Source organism: Schistocerca cancellata, chromosome 3 (genome assembly GCF_023864275.1).
Source record: "Schistocerca cancellata isolate TAMUIC-IGC-003103 chromosome 3, iqSchCanc2.1, whole genome shotgun sequence".
Taxonomy (NCBI): Eukaryota; Metazoa; Arthropoda; class Insecta; order Orthoptera; family Acrididae; genus Schistocerca; species Schistocerca cancellata.
In genome coordinates, this window is record NC_064628.1 from 206,153,087 (window position 1) to 206,173,116 (window position 20,030).

The 20,030-nt window shown below is 40.8% G+C and overlaps 1 protein-coding gene across 1 annotated transcript in view; it reads left to right on the forward strand.

The window, feature by feature from the left end:
* Positions 1-4,302: 4,302 nt before the first annotated feature.
* Positions 4,303-20,030, forward strand: part of LOC126174821 (peroxisomal membrane protein PMP34-like) — a 75,358-nt gene continuing 59,630 nt past the window's right edge. The window contains exons 1-3 of the mRNA XM_049921199.1: positions 4,303-4,634; positions 5,204-5,264; positions 5,342-5,408. Coding sequence (XP_049777156.1) covers positions 4,569-4,634; positions 5,204-5,264; positions 5,342-5,408 — 194 coding nt within the window. The 5' untranslated portion in view covers positions 4,303-4,568. The remainder of the gene's footprint in view (positions 4,635-5,203; positions 5,265-5,341; positions 5,409-20,030) is intronic.

Below are 20,030 nucleotides of genomic sequence, written 5' to 3' on the forward strand. Positions count from 1 at the left end.
TAAACGAGAAAGTTGAAAATTGATAGGTATATGTAAACATAAAAACGTTTTTAGCACCCTCATCCCCCGCCGTTTGCATCCGCGCCTGTCTCATCCCGCAGAATGACAGTAATGCAATAGTGTTAATTGTTTTCCTTCCCAACAATGTCAATGTTTTGATTTGGTGTACAGTGTTAACGCACCACGGTTTTCACTGTACGAGGTGCAATCATAAATTTGTTATCACCACCACAAAATTATAAAGTTATCTAATTAATTTTTTGTTTGGTAATAGGTACATGTCTGGAGTCCTGATAAAACATTGAAATATCCGCGGCGCAGCACGCTGCTAGAGGGACCAAAACAAAGTGACACAGCCCATGAAAAGAAAAAAAAATGGAGTTTCGAGCCTTAATTCATTTTCGACAACTGCGGAAATGTTGTAGCTATTTCAGGACAATCCTAAGGTCCAAAGCAGTCATCTAGATTAGCCTGCCATTGAATTCAACAACGTAGCTTAATGTCCATTGGCTCCTTGCTGTAGGAGTGATAGGACTGTATGTGTGTACACTTAAGTGCATGATTACTTGGGCCTATGTTACCTCCTACCATTACAGCTCATGGATAATGTCTTATGTCTATGTATTTAGTTCTACTTTTAAATTTCTCCTAGTTAGTTCACTTTTAACAACCTCGACAGTTCGTGTAGGCATTCAGCTGTCAAATATCTTGACAAATGTAAGGCCGTATTCGTGGGCTTGAAATTCACAGAAACCGCATCTTGTCAAAGATGCATTGAACATGTTGTTGAAAAGAAGTTATATACTTGAACATAACAAAAAGGAAATAATTTCGTTTTAATTACACGTCGCAAATTTTTTTAGTAGAATGTACTGAGCTATCGTCCCATTGCCCCGCGGAAAATAATGTTCGTAAACTTTCGTGTCCTGCCATGCCATACATACAGACATATAAATTCAGTGTCATCTTGAAGAAAACTAGAACATCTAATGAATACTAGCTAGTAGCAAGTCTACGATCTGAATATAAGTGTACAATCCCCCCCCCGGTCCTTGTTCGAATTTTGAGTATAGTATTTTTCTTTTTTTTTTTACACTGTTGAGAAAAATCTCGAGGTATCCGGTGATCATTGCATGGTTCATTCTACATGAAAGTGATGGTTTACAGATGCCGCATGTGGGTACGTAATTAAGTAAATAATGTGAATACCGGGAAGAAATTAAACAGTAAACGAAACACAGATAACACTGTTCTACAAAAAAAACCTTTTTTTCTATTTCTGATAAAAAATATTGTGATCCTAGTTGTATTTTGAGTGCTAAATTGAAAACTGTTTTTGGTTTTTTTCTGTCAGGGATAGTTTATGAGTAATCGCAATTTTATTTCTCTTTTCAGTTTCTGATATAGTGCAGCAAACGTGAGGTGACATTCGACAAACAAATGCACATCTTTATGATGTTATAAGTTCATCACATTAATGGAGGGTGGGATCTAACATATAACACAGTAACCTTTGTGTATACACTTTGAAGCATTTATTTGACATGAGAAATTACTGAAAATTGACAAACAATGAGCCACTGCCTTGTAATGCACATCACTTTTTTCTCTTGTATTGTGAATCTTTCTACTTTCGAACGATATTCCAGCAATAATCTGCTAACATAGAAGGTACCCACTTCCCTTCATAGCGCCTTTATATGGTAGAAATGTCTTTATGGAATCTTTCCCCGTGTTCATCCGATACGTTACTACAACTCTCTGTGAAGTAGTCCAGATGAGAGTCCATCATATATACCTTCAAAGACATATTGCGCCTCAAATCCTGATATGCTTTGATGATATCCTTCACCACTGCTTTGTAGTTAGTAGCTCTTCTTCTTCCGAAGAAGATTTCCGACACCATCTTGAAACAGTCCCATGCGGTTTTTTCTTTATCAGTTAAACATGCTTCAAAATTTGCATCTTTCTGCAGCTCCCTGATTTGTGGGCCCACAAATACACCTTCCTTTATTTTTGCAGCTGAAAGACGGGGGAATTTGGTAGCTAGATATGCAAACCCACAGCCTGTTGGATCCATGGCCTTCACGAATTGTTTCATCAGGCCAAGTTTGATGTGAAGCGGTGGAAGTAGTATATATTCAGGAGCTACCAGACTTTCACGTTGTACATTCTTTTCACCAACTTTCCATCTTCGCCTAGGCCATTTCTTTTTCATGTAGTGAGAATTTCGGTCTCGACTATCCCACTCACAAAGAAAACAGGCATACTTTGTGTAGCCTTGTTGCATTCCCAGTACCATAGCAATTACATAGAAATCTGCACGTATTTTCCATTTGTGTTCATTGTATTTTAATGAATTTAGCATCCTTTTTACGAATTCGTAATTCTCTTTTGTCAAACTAGCGTAAGCTACTGGAACAGAGGGTATTTTATTTCCGTTATGGAACAAAACACCCTTCAGAATTGTTTTCGATGCATCTATGAAAAGTCTCAGCTCCTGTGAAATATAAGTGAAGTTCAGCACTTTCATCAGGCCAGCAACGTCATTGCAAAATGGCAGTGCTTCGTCAGTTGAAAAATAAGAAATGAAGACATGTTCTCTGTGTCTGAACACACTGATTTTAGTTCTTTGGTGCAGTAGATTATACTCTTGTAATCTTGAACCAAGCAGCTGCGCCTTTTGTTTACTTAGTCCTAGATCACGTACTAAATCATTTAAATCTTCCTATGTTAACAAATGTGGCGATGACTCAACCGTGCAGTGATATAAAGAATCATCATCTGTGATTTCTTCAGTACTACTTATTTCACTGTCACTCGGAATTTGACCTCGAGCTCTTGAAGGTACTGGAAGGTTGTCAGAATGCTGCACTGGCATTCTCGCTGAAGGCAGATCTGGGTAAACAATGTGCCTCTTCGACTTTTTGTTGTAAAACCCTGAATTTTTGTTAGACAGAAAAAACAATCAGTAACATGGTCCTTAGGCTCCCTCCACACCATGGGAACAGCAAACAACGCCACATTCTCTTTACCTTTCCAACACTGAATTAGTTTGCAGTAACATGTAGCACAACAGAAATGTGGTGCCCATTCTTTATCTTGGTCTCCTACCTCTTCTCCAAAGTAATGTTTGTATGCTTTCTTTATGATTGAAGAAATTTTCTTCCTATTTCTGGCAAAAGTGAACTTCCCACAAATGTAGCAGAAGTTGTCCGGCTTATATTGACATCCACGACGACGTGGCATTTCTGCAAATTTAAAAATACCACTTTGGTAATACACCTGTATTAAATTAATAGTAGGGAATAGAGGAACGCTGATGTGTAACAACAAGCAGTCGTTTTACCTTCAGCACCAGGGTCAATCCGTTTACACACAGAAACTAAAAAATTCAACCGTGCTCGGAAATATGACAGACAGTTACTTGTTAGCCAAAACACCCACTCGTTAAGACTGACACAAATTGCGGCTAACACCACGGTTGTAAACTCGATGCACCTGCCCCTAGGAGGCGTGAAGCTTTACCGCCAAGGCAGCGACCGGCTGTCGCCGTTCGAGTTAATGAGATGTTTCAGGTGGTCTTAATGACATAGGTGTGGCGGGGGATAACCTAATGGTGTCTGATTCTTCCAACCTGCTGATACACAAGAAATTATCACGTTCTATCACTACTGGATGCGGCAACATACCCGCATTTCTCTACAACGTCTCTGTGTTTGCCATGAATTGTGAATATAGATATATATTGTGAATATATATATATATATATATATATATATATATATAGATATATTACATAAAAAGTATCCCTGACAACGATATTTTGTTTACATATTTGAATTTCCCACGGTAAAATGGTCTAGAAGCACATACTTTAATATCAGAAATAGAACCCATGTCGAACAGTGTAATCTAGCAATGTCTCTGTCGGACATTATGTAGATGACTGAAATTGTCAACTTTTCTACAGTCGTTATACAAGTACGTTTTTAGCTGTCAACGGACATTTCTCTTACGTAAGTGGCAGTTCAGAGTCAGCACTAGTAATTACCGTATCTGTTGGTCATTGAGAAGCTATTAGAACTTCGCGCTCCAAAGGTCTTGGGCTGCCAACATCATAAATGTTAGCTCGTATAATGCTTAGTTTCGACGGTGAGGGCATCATCGTAGTAGTAACGTCTTACTGATATTTTGAAACGTTTCGAGTGTAAATGTTTCTGATTGTACACAATAAAATGCTTAGTACGCGATTTGGAAAGAGTCACGAACGACAACAACAAATGAAAACCTTTGGTTTTTAAAGGGTTGTCAGCGTGCATCCTTGTTGGGGACGAGAAGTGCAAATCATATTATGAGAAGCGGTATGAGGATGGGTGTATGTGTAGGGAAAGGATTTAAGAGATAGTTTTTTCGAATGAGCCGAAAAGAATTTCGGGCGAGTTTTCTTCATGAGATGTGTAAAGCTAAAAAAGGATCTTTTTTGTGAAAAAGTTCGGTGTTGAATTGTACCGGCAGTATTAAAATAACTTTGTGGTTTAGTTGATACTGGTGTAAATTTACTAATTATGAGTGACCGTAGCAGGAATTTATTTACGTACGAGACACTTGTCCATGCTATGGCAGGTGCAGCTGTAAGTATGAATATTTACAGATCAGTGTTATAAATACAGTGGCAAAAAACTGTGTTATTGGCAGCTGTGTTTAACTGTGCCAAAATGCAAAGTGGAGAGGAACACAAGCATCAAATAACAAATTTGGCAATATTTTATGTACCGGTACAATTATAGAGTATGCAGTGGCCGATAGCTGCCGCAGGAAGTAGTGAATTTGTATAAGGAAAAACCACTGTTTATATTTTGAGTTTTCGTTATTGTAAACTAACAAATGGTGGATTGATATTATCCTGTGTCGAGCAGTTTGTTGCTGTAACTTTTTTCCAAGTTAACGACTGAGTTTTTGAAATGAAGACCTAATCGTGGCATATTTAAGTTGCCGAAGTAGAAAGCCTCAGTTCCATACATCAGTTGCAAATCTAAAAGAAAACTACGAAATTGTAGTAGTACTGCACACACAAATAGATTTTCTTGCCCTTTGCTGTTGGTTCAAAGTAACTTTTAGTTTGTTGCTTGCCATTAACATTTTACTTGGTAGCATAGCCAAATAAATACTAGCCAATTACATTTCTGTTTCTGGTTTACAGGGCAGCGTTGTTGCGATGGGGACATTTTATCCATTGGACACAGTGAGAGCGAGGTTACAGTGTGAGTACACTTTGGCTACAGTATTTGGTGAGCAGTAATGTGCTGGGTGTTTGACTGATAGATTTGTTTATTTCCAGTGGAGGACACACGAGAAGCAAAGAATACACTTTCTGTATTGCGTGAATTGGTAGCAGAAGAAGGCTTGTGAGTAAATTGTGCAATTTTGTAAACAGTTGAGATAATGATAAATAATATTCTACTCTTATTTCACTTTAATTGGATATTTGTCAGTTGCTGTAGTGCATCATTGTATCATTCAGTTGCATTGTATGCATGTTTCAGTTTCATGTCATATGGGTAAAAGATTTCACAAGCAGCAACATAGTTAGAAATATAGAAATTTCTTTGTTTATTTCCACTCACTTGTTTGTCAATACCACGTTGATGAAATTCTGCATTTTAAGATGTTGCCAGCATTCCATTTTGTTTTCAGATTTAAGGATGGCTAATATTTCCAGAAATCAGTAGTCTAAATACAATATTTCTTGACCATAGACAGAAAATGTAGAAATAAATTTTTATAGAAGATTGTTTTTGCGTCCCCCATTTAAATACTGGATTATTATTATTTATTTCTTTATTTTACAAATAACTTACAATTGTGCCACCGACTTCATTAAGAAATTTTGGAGGTAGCATGATAGCTTATGTCTTATTTGTCACTAGATTATTCACCAATGGGCTGCTTAGTTTTTTGTTGACAGAAGTGACAATTTCAGGGACACATCTAATGTAATCAGCAGCGCCTTTCTGTGTGGCAGCCCTGGTTTCCAAACACTCTATTGTAGTCATTCCAAAGCTATTTGTAGTAGCACATATACAAAAGTGCACTCCACAAATGCATATCACAGTCATCCACTGGTAAAGTTTCACATTTGAGGCAGCACATGTTGCAGTGGTAAATCATGTCCAGTAAGACCTTGTTAATTAATAAACATGAAATTCCTGCACTTCCCACCATTGTGAAACATGAGAATTTCCTTCTGGAAAGTGGGAAGTAAGGAATTGGATAAAGTCTATGATCAAACACAACCATTATTTAATTATTTTCTGAGAAACTAAAGACTAGTGAATATTATTATTACTGGTGCTGTATTATCTTTTTATGTGCCATTACATCGAACTGTGTGAATTCTCTTTAATATTATTCGTTTAGCAAACACATTTGCTACCAACCATAAACAATTATTTTTACATGTTAAACATGTGGTAATGCCTTGTTGCTCTACTCCATCAATAAATGTATATATTTCACATCTACATCTATACTCTGCAAACCACCGTGAGGTGCATGGGAGAGGGTATGTACTGTTATTAGGGTCTCTTTCTGTTCCATTAACGTATGGGGCACTGAAAGAATGATTGTTTGAATGCCTCTGTGTGTGTGCAGTGATTAGAATAACCTTATCCTCACAAAAGCTATGTGAGTGATTTATAGGGGGTTGTAGTATATTCCTCGAGATAGACTTTTTTTTTGGGATAGTTTACATCTATCTCCATATTCTTCCAATTCAGTTCCTTCAGCATCTGTGACACTCTCCCACAGATCAGGTAGTTCACATGGTAGAGGTGTTGGCCAACTGTTGCAGGATGAACTAAGGTTAGGTTACTTGGTCACAAGCTTTTTAAACCTAGAGTAGGTCTGGGTCAGGTGATAGAGGATGTATGAGGAGTAAGTAGGTTCACTTTGCAAAGACTTCACCCTAATTATTCAGTTGAGAGTGACCTGGTAAAGAAAGATAGCTTCAGCAATGAGACATACTGGTGTTGGGCTTATGTCTGTTCTGAGGTACCATGACCAACCTCAAGTAAACTCTTCTGCTAGGAGAGTTAATTTAGAGGTGGAATAGCTGCGTGGATCAGGTATGGGGTCTCATATCAGTGTGGTTCCTGTTGACTCTAACAGCAAATGGGACTATACTAGGCATAGCCTTCACCTCAACAGGAAAGTGAAAGAAAAACTGTCTGGGCTAATAGCAAATAACTTACGGGGGGGGGGGGGGGGGGGCACTATCACAAGTAGTGAAGTATTAGTGGTTACAAGTGACAGAAAAGTATATATATATATATATATATATATATATATATATATATATATATATATATATAAACACAAACATACACACAAAATTCAAGCTTTCGCAACAAACTGTTGCCTCATCAGGAAAGAGGGAAGGAGAGGGAAAGACGAAAGGATGTGGGTTTTAAGGGAGAGGGTAAGGAGTCATTCCAGTCCCGGGAGCGGAAAGACTTACCTTAGGGGGAAAAAAGGACGGGTACACACTCGCGCACACACACACATATCCATCCACACATATACAGACACAAGCAGACATATTAAAAGACAAAGAGTTTGGGCAGAGATGTCAGTCGAGGCAGAAGTGCAGAGGCAAAGATGTTGTTGAATGACAGGTGAGGTATGAGTGGTGGCAACTTGAAATTAGCGGAGATTGAGGCCTGGTGGATAACGGGAAGAGAGGATATATTGAAGAGCAAGTTCCCATCTCCAGAGTTCGGATAGGTTGGTATTAGTAGGAAGTATCCAGATAACCCGGACGGTGTAACACTGCGCCAAGATGTGCTGGTCATGCACCAAGGCATGTTTAGCCACAGGGTGATCCTCATTACCAACAAACACTGTCTGCCTGTGTCCATTCATGCGAATGGACAGTTTGTTGCTGGTCATTCCCACATAGAATGCATCAAAACTGACCTGCCTACACTGTGATGCATTCTATGTGGGAATGACCAGCAACAAACTGTCCATTCGCATGAATGGACACAGGCAGACAGTGTTTGTTGGTAATGAGGATCACCCTGTGGCTAAACATGCCTTGGTGCATGACCAGCACATCTTGGCGCAGTGTTACACCGTCCGGGTTATCTGGATACTTCCTACTAATACCAACCTATCCGAACTCCGGAGATGGGAACTTGCTCTTCAATATATCCTCTCTTCCCGTTATCCACCAGGCCTCAATCTCCGCTAATTTCAAGTTGCCACCACTCATACCTCACCTGTCATTCAACAACATCTTTGCCTCTGCACTTCTGCCTCGACTGACATCTCTGCCCAAACTCTTTGTCTTTTAATATGTCTGCTTGTGTCTGTATATGTGTGGATGGATATGTGTGTGTGTGCGAGTGTGTACCCGTCCTTTTTTCCCCCTAAGGTAAGTCTTTCCGCTCCCGGGACTGGAATGACTCCTTACCCTCTCCCTTAAAACCCACATCCTTTCGTCTTTCCCTCTCCTTCCCTCTTTCCTGATGAGGCAACAGTTTGTTGCGAAAGCTTGAATTTTGTGTGTATGTTTGTGTTCGTTTGTGTGTCTGTCGACCTGCCAGCACTTTCATTTGGTAAGTCACATCATCTTTGTTTTTAGATATATTTTTCCTTCGTGGAATGTTTCCTTCTATTATAACTATATATATATATATATAATTTTTTTTTTTTTTATCGGGGAGCAGAATCAAAAGATGTTCCGATACAGTTTGAAAATGGCATTCACATTGATAAGTCAGTCAGTAAGCAAATTTTAATGTACACAATTCATGCAGACTGACTCTTATTGATTTATTGATACTAGTGATACTCAAAAATTGACAGGAAAATGAGGTTAATCCAGTTGTAATTCAGCCAGGACAAAAAAATCAGTTATCTTCATTGTGTCAGAATATCCGAGGTCTAAGGGGTAAGCTTAATGAGTTGCTTATTTGTGTTGAAGAATTAGAGCTGAGCAAACCAGTTGATATAATCTGCCTCTCTAAACATCATGTGATCACTGGTATAGATACGTTAATGTTACAGGATTCAAGTTAGCTTCTTATCTGTAGAGAAAATATGGAGAAAGGAGGGGTTGCCACATTTGTCAGAACCTGTTTTGATTTCAAGGATATTGATATTAATAAATTTTGCTCAAAGCAGCACTTAGAAGCTTGTGCAACAGAATTACTATTTCATAATAAGTCCTTTATAATAATAAGTATATACAGATCACCTTGTTGTTGTTGTCTTCAGTCCTGCGACTGGTTTGATGCAGCTCTCCATGATACTCTATCTTGTGCAAGCCTCTTCATCTCCCAGTACCTATTGCAGCCTACATCCTTCTGAACCTGCTTAGTGTATTCATCTCTTGGTCTCCCTCTACAATTTTTACTCTCCACGCTGCCCTCCAGTACTAAATTGGTGATCCCTTGATGCCGCAGAACATGTCCTACCAACTGATCCCTTCTTCTAATCAAGTTGTGCCACAGACTCCTCTTCTCCCCAATTCTGTTCAATACCTCCTCATTAGTTATGTGATCTACCCATCTAATCTTCAGCATTCTTCTGTAGCACCACATTTTGAAAGCTTCTATTCTCTTCTTGTCTAAACTAGTTATCGTCCATGTTTCACTTCCATACATGGCTACACTCCATACAAATACTTTCAGAAACGACTTCCTGACACTTAAATCAATACTCGATGTTAACAAATTTCTCTTCTTCAGAAACGCTTTCCTTGCCATTGCCAGTCTACATTTTATATCCTCTCTACTTCGACCATCATCAGTTATTTTGCTCCCCAAATAGCAAAACTCCTTTTCTACTTTAAGTGTCTCATTTCCTAATTTAATTCCCTCAGCATCACCTGACTTAATTAGACTACATTCCATTATCCTCGTTTTGCTTTTGTTGATGTTCATCTTATATCCTCCTTTCAAGTTACTGTCCATTCCATTCAACTGCTCTTCCAAGTCCTTTGCTGTCTCTGACAGAATTACATTGTCATTGGCGAACCTCAAAGTTTTTACTTCTTCTCCATGGATTTTAATACCTACTCCAAACTTTTCTTTTGTTTCCTTTACTGCTTGCTCAATATACAGATTGAATAGCGTCGGGGAGAGGCTACAACCCTGTCTCACTCCCTTCCCAACTACTGCTTCCCTTTCATGTCCCTCGACTCTTATAACTGCCATCAGGTTTCTGTACAAATTGTAAATAGCCTTTTGCTCCCTGTATTTTACCCCTGCCACCTTCAGAATGTGAAAGAGAGTATTCCAGTCAACATTGTCAAAAGCTTTCTCTAAGTGTACAAATGCTAGAAACGTAGGTTTGCCTTTCCTTAATCTTTCTTCTAAGGTAAGTCATAGGGTCAGTGTTGCCTCACGTGTTCCAACATTTCTACGGAATCCAAACTGATCTTCCCCGAGGTCGGCTTCTACCAGTTTTTCCATTCGTCTGTAAAGAATTTGCATTAGTATTTTGCAGCTGTGACTTATTAAACTGATAATTCGGTAATTTTCACATCTGTCATCACCTGCTTTCTTTGGGATTGACAGATCACCTTAGGGAATTTTAATCTCTTCATAAAAAATCTGGAGTCTCTGTTGTCCCAACTCACAGTAAAAAGCAGTGGTTGCTGGTGATTTTAATGTGGATGTATTGAAAAGCTCTGCCAGTGAACAATTATTACAATCAGTAACACTATCATACGGTTTAGTTCCTACTGTGAACTTTGCAACTAGGATATGTAAATGCTCTGAGACTGCTATTAATATCATCTTCATATACAAATCTTGGGGGGAAAAGACATATCACAAAACTGATAGTAAATTGGCTATCTGATCATGGCATGCAGTGTATTGTGTTAAATGTTGAAACTTGTCAGGATACAAAAAATCTATTAAATCTGATTACATGAACATAATAAATCAGTCAAAAATTGAGGAATTCAAGAAACTACTCAACGGCATCAACTGTATAGGTGTTTACAATACTTCTGACTCAAATGGAAAATACAAAGTATTCAGTAATAAAGTTATTTTCAGTTTTCCACTAAAGGTAACTCAAATCATGCAAGGAATAAAATATCATGTGGGGCAAAAGGAGACTGTATCTACTATCTAGGAACAGCTCTGATGATAGCATTGTAGTGCATTACAAAGAATACTGCAAAATATTGAAGCAAGTAATTCAGACATCGAAGCAGCTTTGTTACGAGAAAAAGATAATTGCATCAGGCAACAAAATGTATGGGATATAGTGAAGACAGAGACAGGTGGAGCCAAAAAGGAAGAGGAACAGATAGCTCTAAAAATAAAAAAATAATAAAAATAAAATGAGACTTGGGTAACAAGTGCATATAGTGTTGCAAGCTTTTTAAACAATTACTTAATTTCTGTTACTGACAGCTTGGGGTTAACAGGTTTGGTAAACAGTGCAATGGATTATCTGAGACCAGTCTTTAAAAATAACTTCAGTAAAATGTGAATGACACTCACATCTCCCAAAGAATTAGCATCCATCGTAAAATCCTTGAAATCTAAGTATTCTAGTGGGTATGATAACATATCAATGAAGTTAATAAAAGAGTGCTCATGTGGGTTGAGTTGTACCTTAAGTTATTTGTGTAATCAATTTCTTATCAGCAGAACATTTCCAGACTGCCTAAAGTATGCCAAAGTTAAGGCTCTTTACAAGAAGGGGGATAAAAAAGGTACCCTTACACTATCGACCAATTTCACTTTTGCTGGCTTTTTCAAAAATATTTGAAAATGTTATGTTCATGTGTCTCTGTAAGCATCTGACTGCAAATATATGTTGTCCAGGTCAGTTTGTGTTTCTTAAGGGTTCTGATATAGAGGAACTATTTACACGTACAGTGAGAATGTATTTAATTCATTAGCTAATAAATTGGAGGCTACTGACATTTTCTGTGACCTGTCAAAAACCTTTCACTGTGTGAACCACAGTATTCTCTTAAGTACATTGGAATGTTATGGTGCCACCGGCAATGCTGCAAAATGGTTTGAATCTTACGTAACAGGAGAACAACAGCAGTCCTATTACACTTCCCTGGGGCACTCCTGACGATACCCTTGTCTCTGACGAACACTCGCTGTTGAGGACAACTTTCCGGGTTCTATTGTTGAAGAAGTCTTCGAGCTACTCACATATCTGTGAACTTATTCCATATGCTTGTACTCGTTAACAGCTGGCAGCGGGGCACCGTGTCAAATGTATTCCAGAAATCTAGAAATATGGAATGTACCTGTTGCCCTTCCTCCATAGTTCTAAGTATACCGTGAGAAAAGGGCAAGCTGAGTTTCACATGAATGAAGCTTTCTAAAACCATACTGATTCATGGACATAAGCTGCTTAGCTTCAAGAACATTCGTTATATTCCAGCTGAGATTGTGTTAAAGGATTCTGAGGCAAACAGAACGTAGGGATATTGGTCTGTAATTTTACAGGTCCGTTCTTTTACATTTCTTATATACTGGAGTCATCTGCGTTTTCTTCCAGTCCCTTGGGACTTTGTGCTTGGCAAGAGTGTCATGATAAATTCAAGATAGGTAAGGGGCCAGTGCCACAGAGTACTCTTTGTAAAATGGAAATGGGATTCCATCTGGATCTGGTGAGTTATTTGTTTCCACATCTTTAGGTCACTTCTCTACGCCAGATATGGTTACTTCTATGTCGCCCATATGGGAGTGTGTCCAATGGTCAAATGATGGTGTGTTTGTACATTTCTTGTGCATGAATGAGTTCTTGAATGTGAAATTTAAAACATGGAAGCTTTAAACCCGTGTAGCGAATTTATATACAACTAGAATTTTCTCAGGTTCCCTGCCAGATCTTTTGCTAAGGTGTGACGGTAGTAGTTGTATGCTTCGCACATAGACCTTTTCACAGACACACAAATCTCTACAAACCTTCACTTGTCGTCATTTGTGTGTCCTCTTTTGAACCTAGAGTGCAACAGCCTCTGCTTTCTCAGCATCTTACAAATTTCCATATTTAACCATGGTGGACCTTTTCCATTCTTTATCCAGTTACTAGGCACGTAACTCTCCAGGCCACGATTTTCGATGTGGTTCAACTTTGCCCATAAATCCTCCGCATCCATCTTACAGGTATTAAGTGCTGCCAATTCACTGTCTAAGTAAGATGTTAATAACTTATTATCTGCTCTCTCTCTCTCTCTAGCAGTAACTCTCTCCAAGCCTGAAACTTCCTTGCAGATTAAAACTGTGTGCCGGACCGAGACTCGAACTCGGGACCTTTGCCTTTCGCGGGTAAGTGCTTTCAGTCCAGCACACAGTTTTGATCTGCAGGAAGTTTCATTTCAGCCCATTCTCTGGTGCAGAGTGAAAATCTCATTCTGGCCCCCCTCTAGCCTTCTTTACTGATTTATTAACTTTCGTAATCATAGTTGCTATAATGACATCATGATTGCTAATCCCTGTTTCTATACTGACATTGTCGATAAGGTCCAGCCTATTTGTAGCTACAAGGTCTAAGATATTTCCATTGTGGGTGGATTGCCGAGCTAGCTGCTGAAGACACGTTTTCAGAAAACGTGTTCAAAGACGTCCCAGTCTGTACTCGGCATTATTGCATGATCTTAGTATTTACACATTATTGACTGTAGACTTTCTTTGAATGACTCTAGAACTGCCACAGCGGAGTTGGGTGGCCAGTAAAAACATCCAACAATTAACATAGTTTCACCTACACCTGTTATGTGACCAGACGACTTCACTTCACACTCAACTGCGACCTCAATAGAGAAAATATTTTTGTCAACTGCAATGAAAACTCCCCCAACTACGGCCTCTAATCTGTCCTTCCAATGTGCATTCCATGACTCACTAAATGTATCACAGCTTTCCAGTTTGGGCGCGAGAAATTTCCTGGAGGGCAGTAAATTCAGGAACTTTTTTATGAGTACTTCGACAGTTCACTGACAAAATTGTGACAGTGTGTCTGTATTCTGAACACTGTTTGACTTCCCTTGCTGTAAATCAATTGGTGAGTGCTCATCAGAGTACCTCAAACTACCACCTAACCTAAAAAAACCCTTATGTGCACTCTACAAGTACTCTGCTAACCGGAGTAGCTGCTTCCATTGTGTAGTGCACCCCTATCAAGGGGAGTCCTACAAATCTCCATGTTATAATGAAGGTCCAGAAATCTGCAGCCAAGACCATCACAGAGTCGACGAAGCCTTGGTTGAGACCCTCCACTCGGCTCCAAACCAAAGGACCCCTATCAACTCTGGGAACGATGCTGCAAATTGTGAGCTCTCCTTGCACCCTGTAGGCGAGGCTAGCAGTCTTCACCACCTCCGCCAGCTACCTGTACGAACTGAGGATTGCGTCAGAACTCGTGTGACAGGTGGTGTTGGTGCCGATGTGAGGCACAATTTCAACACGACTGCACCCTGCATGTTCAGTAGGCACCAACACATCTCAGATGAGGCCCCCTGGCAGACATATTGGCTTTCTTTCCAGCCCTGAACACTGTCAGCCTAAGGGGCTCTATAATGTGCCTAACCACCTGTTTTACCCAGAACTTACGGGTAGTCACTGTAGAGAGAATAGTTGCGTGTAGACTACTTTAATGTCTCGGAGGATACGTTAGCAAAGCTGTTTTGAAGTCCTAAAAGAATGCTGTTACATATTGGTAGTTGTTTACTGATGCTAATTAGCTCAGTAACTGACAGAATAGGTTTTTTAATTAAAAATCTTTTTACTTTAACCACTGTATTGTGCCACAGTCCTAGGTTGTTTTCATTTTAAGGTTCAGAGCAAGTATATTGATAACTGATCATTGCTTGTATCTGGGCACCGTGCCCAGATCTACATCTTATTATCCAAAAACAGTAGTGAAGTGTATGGCAGAGAGAACTTTGCATCGTACCAGATGCAGGGGCTTCTTCTCCTTCCATTCACGAATCGAGTGCAAGAAGAATGACGATTTAAATGCCTCTGGTTGTAGTATATCCCTATTTTTCTCACTTAAGAGGACTATTCCATGCCTAGTGGTCTAATTTTGGAAAAAAGTTCCCACATGACCATCATGGACTTTGGATTTTGCTGGACTTTTGAATGAACATTCACACATGTTGCCAATGAATACTGGTAAAGATTTACTTTTGCCAATTTAATACTTGCAGAAATATAGTCATTTGTTTGTCCCATGTGCAGCTATCAACAGTGCACCTGTGTGTTCTTGCCAACTTTGAGACATGATACATAGGTTGGAACTTAGTGGCAACACTGCTCTGGAGACACTATGCAGTGGAATCTACTATTGTCACTGATAGCATACGTTGTTGACCTTACCTCAAAGCAAATGGACTCGCCTGTCCCACATCACCGATGAATGGAGTTGGATCAATATTGAATGTGCCAGAGGCCGTACAATACGACAGTGTCATCAAGGTCTTCAAGAGACGTGCGGGGAATCGGCATTGCTGTACAGAACAGTGGCACGTTGGGTAAAGGGTTCAACAAAGGTTGGCAAACTGTGGCAGACATGCATTGGGCAGGTCGTCCTAGCGTCTCAAGAAGTGCATACTGTTGCCGCGTTAGTGGACAATGATCGACGCCATGTGATTCGTGAGCTCGCCCACGAAACTGGATTAGCGCATACGACTGTGCTTCGCATCCTGAAGGAATGCCTGGCATGTGAAAAATCACATCCCCATGGGTTCAGCATGACTTGATGGAAATGCATGAGTGGATGCATTACAACGCTGCTCAGGCGCACTTGGAGCACTATGAGTGTGAAGGAGAGGCTTTTTTATGCCATATCGTAACACTGGATGAGACATGGGCCACATCGTACAATCCAAAACTGAAATGCCAATCCAATGAATGGCGTCATTACAAGTTGCCGCGAAAGTTGAAAGTGCGTAAGAGCCCCAGTATGGTGAAAGTTATGCTAATTCTCGTGTACGAATGTCATGGTGTTATCCTAATGCATTACGTTCCTCCACAGCAGACTGTCAGTGCACAGTATTACTGTTCATTTGTGGAACACCACCTGTGACCAGCTTTGCGGAAGAAGTGTCGACACTTTCTGTGCAATCCACCCATCATTTTGCATGACATTGTGCGGGTGCATACAGCGCAAGCTGTGGCTGCTCTGTTCGGTCTATGGGATTGGAAAGTACTGTACCATCCACCTTACTCCCCGGACTTACGTCCTTGTGACTTTGATTTGATTCCGAAGATGAAGGAACCACTTCGTGGCATTCGCTTCAGAACTGTTCCAGAGATTAGACAGGCAGTAGACCGCTCCATTCGCACCATCAACAGAACAGGCTCTGCTAACAGTATACTATGCCTTCCACATTGCTGGCAATAGGTTCTACACAATGCTGGTGACTACTTTGAAGGACAGTAACAGGTGCAAACATATAACACTTTTGTATCGGTTGTGAATAAATAGTTGCCACTATTTAAGTTCCAACCCTCATATATCCGGTAACACTTTCTGGAAAGAAACAAAACCAGTCAATCTTGTCCAACTTTTTGCTCTGTTAAGTGAAATAATAACAAAAAAAAATTGCTCAGTGGTTTACATATGATTTGAAGCAAAGTTGATAAAAAAATAGATGCTCAAAAAAATGCGAAGTTTAGCTTTTTATATCTCTGGGGGTAATGCAGGAAACATCTGAAACTTTGCACAGAACAACTTGCCAAAACAGGGTCATAGAATATAAAATTTAGTTCTCCTAGTGCTTTCCAGTAGTTTATAAAATGAGGGCAAAGTTAACAATTTTCCTAAAACCACCAAAAATTGCTATTTTTTGGCCCACTTTTACAAAAATATGTATTCTGCAAACTCATTTTAAATGTTTTAATTAAAATGACCATGTTCTTAACCACCTAACAAACTATATTTGGTTTTACCCCTTGTTGGTCTTTTTTAGGGCCTTATATAAGGCCCTAAAAAGAATGACAAGGTGAAGGAGCATTGCAAATGAGCCCGGTGGTACTCAAATTAAATCTGACATTGGTTATTATGTTCTACAATTGTTTAGTACTCCCTATAGAAGATAATATCAATAGTCTTGATGACTTGGAAATGAGCATGAGTCAGAAAAACTACAAGTAAGTAGTCTTTTTTGACATCTCTACAGCATTCAGCTCAACAAAATCCATTGTATAAATATAAATGAAATGGAATATGGAATCCAATAAAAAGAATAGTTTTCCCTTTTTTGTGGCTCTTATAATTTGAGGGACATCATCTGGCTGGTAGTATACGTTTCCTCATGACAGTCTACAGCAAATTAATGAACCAGTAAAAAATTCAAGTAGCTTAAGATAAACATAAGTTTAGGATCCTAAGAGAGAGACCTTTTCTATAACTTAAAGCTATATTGACCTCCCCTGTGGGTCCAGGGCTTAGAATATGCCCAAGGTCGTAAGAGGCAACTAAAAGTAGTCTCACACTTTTCAGCCCTATGAGTTCAGGTCCCAGTGTATGGTTTGACCTTCCACTTTCAAAATTCTACAGAAGTGCGGACCATATGGGGAAGGATGCCTTACGTGGTGCACGAGTGCCCTTAGATTCAATCTCCTGAATCACTTGTCATGGCTTTGCGTCTCCACCTGCGATTCAACTCTTTGGGCGAGGACACTTTCTGGGGTATGTCATCATCTTCTGTTGTCTCCTGGGTATGCCACCTTTTAACGTCCTGTCCGAATTTTAATACACTGGGCATTGATCTTGGCCTGCCATGTACTCTGGATGAAATTTTAGCGGATGACCCAGGAGCAGCTACTCGCGTTCTTCGTTTTATCCACTTGACAAACCTGTCTAAGGACATTTGATTATGCTGTTTTCTTTTAATCCCTTGTCTATTAATGTGCCTTTTATAGTGTTGTCCTATTTAGTTGCCTTTTTAACATTGTGCCTTGCAGTGCATTCATAATTTAGTCTGGGTGCTAATGACCACTGTAGTTGTGCGCCCTAAAACCAAACAGAACGTTGTCTCCTGTCCTCTTTCGCCCCCATGACAATATTGGATTTCTCTGCACCCAATATCCAGCTCAGTAGCCAGTCTGTTGTGGTGGGGCCATCATGTATCCATTTGGTGGTAGCCCCCTGACAACACATTGATCGCACTACTGATGCCTGAGCTGTAAACTCCCCCACATATGCCTAGGAGTAGATGCCTGTCTTCCTGGGGAATCAGGACTCCCATCAACGGCCATCATGCCAGTTGGCCTTTGCTGTGGCTGGGTGGCGCCCGTGGGGAGAGCCCGTGATCGGAGTGGGTGGCATCAGGGCAGATGACCCGCAATGAAGTGGACAAAGTCATCTCTTGCTGGTGACCGCATGGCACCAGTAGTCTCTAAGAAGGGCAAGATAGAATACAGTGCCAACAGGTATGACCCTAAATCGTTTCCCTCCATCAGTACACCATGGGAGGAACATAGAGCTACAGAACGGAGAGAGCCATATTCACCTTGGATTTTAGTCTGTAGAAGAACTGATGGGGGCTCTTTTCTACCGACAAAGCCTCAGTTTTTTGTTTAACACCTTGAGGATAAGTTTGGAGAAGTGACAGTGCTGTTCAAGATGCGAAGTGGCGCAGTCTTGAGTCAGACAGTATCCCCAGCCCAATTCCGAGTGTTACTCCTCTGTGACAAGCTGGGTGATATTCCTGTTTGTCACTCCCCATAACCCCCCTGCGGGTTCGGGGGTTAGAATAGGCCCGCGGTATTCCTGCCTGTCGTAAGAGGCGACTAAAAGGAGTCTCACATGTTTCGGCCTTATGTGATGGTCCCCTCTCGGGTTTGACCTCCATCTTTCTAAATTATTCCGAAGAGCGAACCAATTGGGGAAGGGCGCCTTACATGGTGCACTGTATCCGTCGTGCATTTAGACCTTTAGCCGTCTTTCTCGTCGTTGCAATGGTGTCCCGCTCGTTTTCGATCTCTTGGGCGATTACCACACTGCACTCTGCAGTGTTTCTTTTAACTGCGACGACGACCTTGGCCATTTTTGCACTTAAGATCCAGCACGGTAGCCAGTCCGTTGTGGTAGGGCCGCCATGTACCCTCTTGGTTGTAGCCCCCTGACAACACAGGGATCGCTCTACTGATGCCTGCGCCGTTCACTCCCCACGTATGCCAAGGAGTAGATGCCCATCTCCCTGGGGCATCAGGACTCCCGGCAATGGACATCCTGCCAGGTGGCTATTGCTGCGGCTGGGTGGCGCCCGTGGGGAGGGCCCTTGGTCGGAGTAGGTGGCATCAGGGCGGATGACCCGCAATGAAGCGTGGTACATCATCTCTCGCTGGTGGGCCACCACCAGCAGTCTCTAAGCGATCGAGGTCTAACCTCAACGGCAGGAAATACGATCCACGATCATTTCCCTCCCTGGCCACTCCATGGGAGGAACGTATGGCAAAAGAAGGCAGTGGAGACTATTCACCCCGGTTCCTTGTGTGTACGCGAGTTGATGGGGAATCGTTTATGTCAACCAAGCCCCAGTTTTTTGTGGAGCATTTAGAGGACAAGTTCGGGGAGGTGGAGGGCTTGTCCAAGATGCGCTCTGGTTCTGTGCTCATCAAAACGGCATCCTCTGCCCAGTCACGGAGGTTGCTCAATTGTGACAAGTTGGGGGATGTTTCAGTTAACATCACGCCGCATAAGAGTCTGAACATGGTCCAGGGTATTATATTCCACAGGGATCTTCTTCTGCAGTCCGACGATGAATTACGCGCCAACCTCGAACGACGAGGTGTTCACTTCGTCCGGCGCGTCCATCGGGGTCCGAGGGATAATCAGGTAGCCACCGGTGCCTTCATCTTGGCCTTTGAGGGTGATGTTTTACCCGAAAAGGTTAAGGTGATGGTTTACCGTTGTGATGTGAAGCCATATATCCCTCCTCCGATGCGGTGTTTTAAATGCTGGAAGTTCGGGCACATGTCATCTCGCTGTACTTCCAGCATCACGTGTCGGGATTGTGGACG